This window comes from Pelobates fuscus, chromosome 9, assembly GCF_036172605.1.
Source record: "Pelobates fuscus isolate aPelFus1 chromosome 9, aPelFus1.pri, whole genome shotgun sequence".
NCBI classification, from domain to species: Eukaryota; Metazoa; Chordata; class Amphibia; order Anura; family Pelobatidae; genus Pelobates; species Pelobates fuscus.
Window position 1 is genome coordinate 20,150,641 of NC_086325.1, and position 5,328 is coordinate 20,155,968.

The following is a 5,328-nucleotide window of genomic DNA, read 5'->3' on the forward strand; positions in this document are numbered from 1 at the left end:
ATACCTTCACCTTTAATGTATCTTTTGTATCCTATTTCATGAATATTGCATTTATCGCCAGTGCACAGGCTACACCCCTCTATACAGTGGCAGAACTAACACGGTCGCAGGGGTTTCTGCTGCGACCAGGCCCGTCACTCCAGGGGGCCCCAGCAACCGAGGTGTCCGCCATCTAGTTACCCCTCTGCCCCTATAATAGATGTTATATAAGAATTATAACTTTCCTATTTGGTCATACAAATATTTGTACACACAGTCTACTCAGGCTGTCTCTGTCACGACACTCCTTAGTTAATATGCCCTCGTGCAGTACTCACACTCACCACTGTTTCTGTTTGGCACTGTTTCTCATTTCTTTTCGTTAAGCACTACACCTGGCCCTTGTTTAGCACCCATATATTCTGGTTTCTCCCCTCACTCCCTGTCAGATCATTATCCTTTATCCTTCATCCTGTACCTGCTGTCTCCTGGTTCCCGTGATTCTGACTCCGTGTCTTGTATCCTGTGTACCCTGATCCTGTGTTCCTGTTCCGATGTCCTTATGGTCCTGTGTTCTCGTCTCTGCCTGGTCCTGTGTCCTGTGCCTCCCGTTCCAGTGTTCGCTTGCAGTGTTCCTGCCTAAACTCTATTTCCAGTGATTCTGACCTTGCTGTCTTATTTTCATGTGACCTGCTTCGGGCTTTGCTCCTTGGTGTTTATTTAGTGCTTGGTGGCTTAGGATCTGTGCCCCACTTATATTCTGCGGTGGTTGCACTATCCTGCCTAAGGCCTTTACTTTTGCCTAAGGACTATCACGTGTACTCTGCCTGCTCTATTGTATTTATATTGATTTCTTGTATATATATTTTATATATATTTGTGGCATTGTACATAATTTGTTTTGTATATATTATCCTTTGGTTTTCTTTAATACATTTTCTTGATTGCTCCATTCATCGTGTCCTTGCATTATTTCTCTGCTAAGTTGGTTCCCACATTTAAAGGGACAGTGCTGTCACAGGGCAGCACCCCTTCATGTCATTACAGTCTCCTTCACTTGCAGAAGCGTACAGGAGAGCACCATATAAAAGTTCCAGGTAGATTCTTGAAATATTTCACAATTGCCTAGTGAGCAGGCAGCGAACAAATGGTTAATTACAAAATATATATATTTATATATGTCCACATGAGTCCAGCTCTCTCTCTCTGTGTCTCTGTGTCTCTGTCTCTCTCTCTGTCCTGTGCTAGCCTGGGTGCTTACTTCAGCCAAAATGTATATAATTCAAGAAAAGTGCACTCACAGGACTGATGATTTTCCAATTCTTTTATTATGCTATATAGATACACCACATTCATGGCAACGTTACAGTCCTCTGTGGGACTCTTTTAAAGACATACATATAGTTTTAATAAAGAAATAGGGTCTCTAGGACCCCTACTAAAGCAGAGTGGACTCTCTACCTGACATCTGGGTGGGCTTAACTCTATTTGCACACGCTGTGTGAGGTGAGGTGTGGGATGTATTTGGGTGCAGGTGGTCTTGCGTATACTTATGTGTTCTTTAGCCTACATGTCTCCCCCTACAAAGTTTGAGGATGCCCACTTACTCAGCATTAAATAATGTAAGCCCCTCTTAAAATGCAAACGCTGAAAAGCCTACCCGTTTTACAGCAATTTAAATAATGAGCAGCATTGTGAGTCAACCGCACTGTTTTCATTTTATTTTTCCACTTTCTGAACATTACACAACTGATATTTGTGCTTTAACTGCAGATTTTTAGAAGATTTGCAGGACAAAATATACTGCACACTGAATCCCCCCAATATTTATATAAACAATGAACAAATACATGAAAAATAAAAATGGTCAAATGACATGTTCCATGTGAACGTCTCTTTTTTGTTGTTGTTATTTGTAAAAAAACAAAAAACAAAAAAAAACACACAAAACTCAGCAATGAAAGGGTTAATTAACTTTACAGGTTCTGCCAGGTGTACAACCCAGGTGTAAAACTTTAATGCTACCGGCCACCTCTGTGCCATATGTATTGTAACTTCCATTCCCCCATCGGAGAAAGGATAAGTTCCACTGTACAGAATACAAAGTAAAGAGGAAGTGGCTGGATTCTATGGTTGCATGTATTTTCCCTCGGAGTTTCTCTTTCGAAACAACTTAATTTATTGTTTCCATCTCCAGCGAGGGGAGGAGACCAATAACAGTGCAGTAGAGTAGCTGAACAGATAGCAAAGGCTCAGCCCATTTCTGATGTCACTGTGGAATTTCTGCCTGTAACATAGTATAAAAGAGATCTGTTAGCAGATGGTACCATGTTCACAATAAACTGGGAGTTCAGAGACATTGTTAAAGTCAAGAAGCCAACATAACCCCAGCAGAATGAATAACGTAGAATCCCAAATGGAGAATGGACTTTTAGTTGTCCGAGAGATTAAACCCAAACAGCGTTTCTGCCACTGGCTCGGAATCTGCTCCTTCGTCCTCTTACTGGTGGCCACCGTCATCTTGGCCCTTCTGCATTTCGAGATTCTCCCAAGACCTGCAAAGAAGGTGTGTGTCGCTTAGGATGGCATGATAGGTGTGGGGGGGCAGGCAGTGGCATTTCTTAAATACAGGTGAAGGCTTGGGGTAGCATGCCCAGTGCAGGCAACAGTCAGAGGCAGTGTCACCAAGTGTCACTGAGCAACTAACTAGTGACTATACAGCTGTTGCAGACTACATTGCCCACAAAGCACAGCTGAAATGCAAACATTTAACCATTGCTTTGTTGTGTTATAGTCGTAAGGGCTGCAGACACGCTGCTCTGCTTGTGCCGGTGCTGTTGTTTAATAATGAATATGTTATTGTGCTTTTGCCAAACAGGTTTGTTAAGTTTTATTTTTAAGTCATATTCCCAATACTGCAAAGATAATTACTTACGGTTAGAACGATGAGTGTGTTTGAGTGGGTGTGTTTGTGAGTGTGAGAGTGTGTATTTTAAGCACAAAGGATTGTTTTGTTTTTACAGTAAACCTCCAGTAGCTAATTGACCGACTCTCTTTTTTTTTCAGGATGAAATTGAAATGCCAGAGTTTGTGGGCATCAAGACATTTTTAGGTGAGTTGAACTGAACTTAAATGTCACTGTTTGCTATTGTTTGTTACTGTATCAGGGTTATAGAGAGGGAATGGACAGATACGGTTTAATACTGAGGATCTTACACTCACTTCTCAATTCCTCTTTATTTTTTTAGATTCTGTTCCACAAGAAGCTAGAGCACAGACAAGAGTGGCAAACAAGCTGGCCGCCCATTTGACCGGTAAGAAAAATAATTTTCAAAGATTTGCTCATTCATTTCATTTTTATTTGCATCTTTTCTCAACTTGCAGTCTCTTTCCTTTTGCTCACTTCTTTGTTTCCGTATTTTACAGGTGTTAGAAGCAAAAATGAGATCTCCTGGAAAGGGGAGTCCCAAAATTCCTTTTTGGAGAATGAGATGAAGCTTAAAAACAATGCCTTGGTAATTCCAAAGGATGGGCTGTACTTCGTATACACACAAGTCATCTTCACCGGCTTATCCTGCGTGGACACAAATGCTATCCAGCTGACACACAAAGTCAATAAATACAGTGACTCAGAAGGAGACTCTTCGCCCATCCTCACATCAACTAAAACAGCCTGTGAGGTACAATCTAAATCCGCTTGGTTCCATCCTATATACCAAGGTGGAATTTTTCAGCTTGACAAAGGAGACGTGCTCTCCACTTCAACCACCGACATTAAATATGTTGATACAAATAATGGGAAGACCTACTTTGGTATTTTGGCTATATAAGAAGATACAAGGTTTGAATACACCAGCCAATGTTTCATCATGGTCAGCGGCATCTGAAAATACAGGAAATGGCAAGCCTGGTTCTAGAAGGTTGACGTGGTAGATGTCAACAATACGTCTTGGACTTACAAAGCTCTAAAACTGTAGTTTATAGCTATTTTCCATAATATTTATGGGAATTACAACTTCTACATCCTCAACGATCTACTTAGAAAGCAAAGCTGGTGGAAGGTTTGCCATAGTATTTTTTCGATGGATCAGTTACCAGATGCCCAAAGATCACACGAATGGACATCCCGATTGGAAAGTCTTGGAATCTTGCCCTTACAATCACAACCATGACTTTGATTCATTTTTTTTACTATTTATTTTATTTTATTTCAGATCTGTTACAAAATCCTCTCTTATTTTGAGCGATACTAGCTTTTAATATGTATTTATTTATTTATACTGTTATTTATTTAAATATTGTTATAATGTAACATGTAGGCATGTATTTTTATTCTATTTTTTGTATTTATATGTGAGCAGAGGGAGTCTTACGTTTGCATACAATGTATGCTTTTGTTAATCTTCATTTTGAAGAGTGGAGAGTATGCAACCATTTCAAACTGTTAATATGTCATATGGAGGTGTGTTCATTTCAATAACACATTTCCCATTCACCCCAGCGGAAACAATAAAAAAGACAACGGGCATTATTCTCAAACAGGATTATTCATTAAGGTGAGAATTCAAAGAGAATTTCAAATTCATGGTAAAAAATTAGACGGACTGGAATAACTCTCAAATATGTCAAATATGCTTGCAGTTCATCTATCTTGGCCTTAAATTTAAATTCACTTTGAATTCCCAGTTTAGAGAATAAGACTGAGAGAGTCAAATACTAGCTGGGGATGATGGGAATTGGAGTGCACTTCCTTGGTCTTAACATTTCTTTCACTCTTGAAATAGTCTTTACAAAAATAATTCTTTAGAATTACTAGTTAATCTCTCATGAGATGAGACGAACTTACAATGAAAGTCCTGCCTCGAAATTATGTTGTCAAATAACACTAGGAGACTCCGTGACCTCTGCTAATGACCTTGGAACTCAGGGCTTAAATGTTCTCTCTGTTTTTGGAATGTATTTAAATTTGAATGTATTTAATTTAATCTCTTTATGTTTAAACCTCCTATGGGGGGAATTAGATTGAGAAACGGAAAAATGTTCTCACGTGTATGTATTTTATCATACAGATATAATAAATTATAAAATGACATTTTTTTTGTGCATGCGATTTTTCTTATTTTATATCATCTAATCTTCACTTCACTGCATGTGTTTAAATACTGCACTACAGAAGCCCCGAAGTGTTTAGTTTGTTTGGATGTGACACTATGCCTACCTATCTATGCCTTTTGAGTTACCAAAGTTAAGTCCCATTCTAATCCACGTAACCAGTCATGTGCTCACCGTCTTTTCAAATCCTGAAAATAAATGCAATGATGTGACAGCGGAGTGATTCATATCTTGAGT

At 39.2% G+C, this 5,328-nt stretch overlaps 1 protein-coding gene across 1 annotated transcript; it reads left to right on the forward strand.

The window, feature by feature from the left end:
* Positions 1-2,315: 2,315 nt before the first annotated feature.
* On the forward strand, positions 2,316-5,110 carry LOC134573496 (tumor necrosis factor-like). Its single transcript, XM_063433263.1, has 4 exons — positions 2,316-2,545; positions 3,046-3,091; positions 3,228-3,293; positions 3,406-5,110. The coding sequence occupies exons 1-4, from the start codon at positions 2,375-2,377 to the stop codon at positions 3,807-3,809; spliced, it is 687 nt and encodes a 228-aa protein (XP_063289333.1). The 5' UTR covers positions 2,316-2,374; the 3' UTR covers positions 3,810-5,110.
* The last annotated feature ends 218 nt before the right edge of the window (positions 5,111-5,328 follow it).

What these genes read in the sequence shown, in the direction of transcription:
- LOC134573496 (XM_063433263.1), top strand. Translation starts at nt 2,375, where the DNA reads ATGAATAACGTAGAATCCCAAATGGAGAATGGACTTTTAGTTGTCCGA. An exon ending in GGGCATCAAGACATTTTTAG is followed by an intron (nt 3,092 to 3,227) that starts GTGAGTTGAACT and finishes TTATTTTTTTAG; the next exon opens with ATTCTGTTCCACAAGAAGCT. An exon ending in GCTGGCCGCCCATTTGACCG is followed by an intron (nt 3,294 to 3,405) that starts GTAAGAAAAATA and finishes CGTATTTTACAG; the next exon opens with GTGTTAGAAGCAAAAATGAG.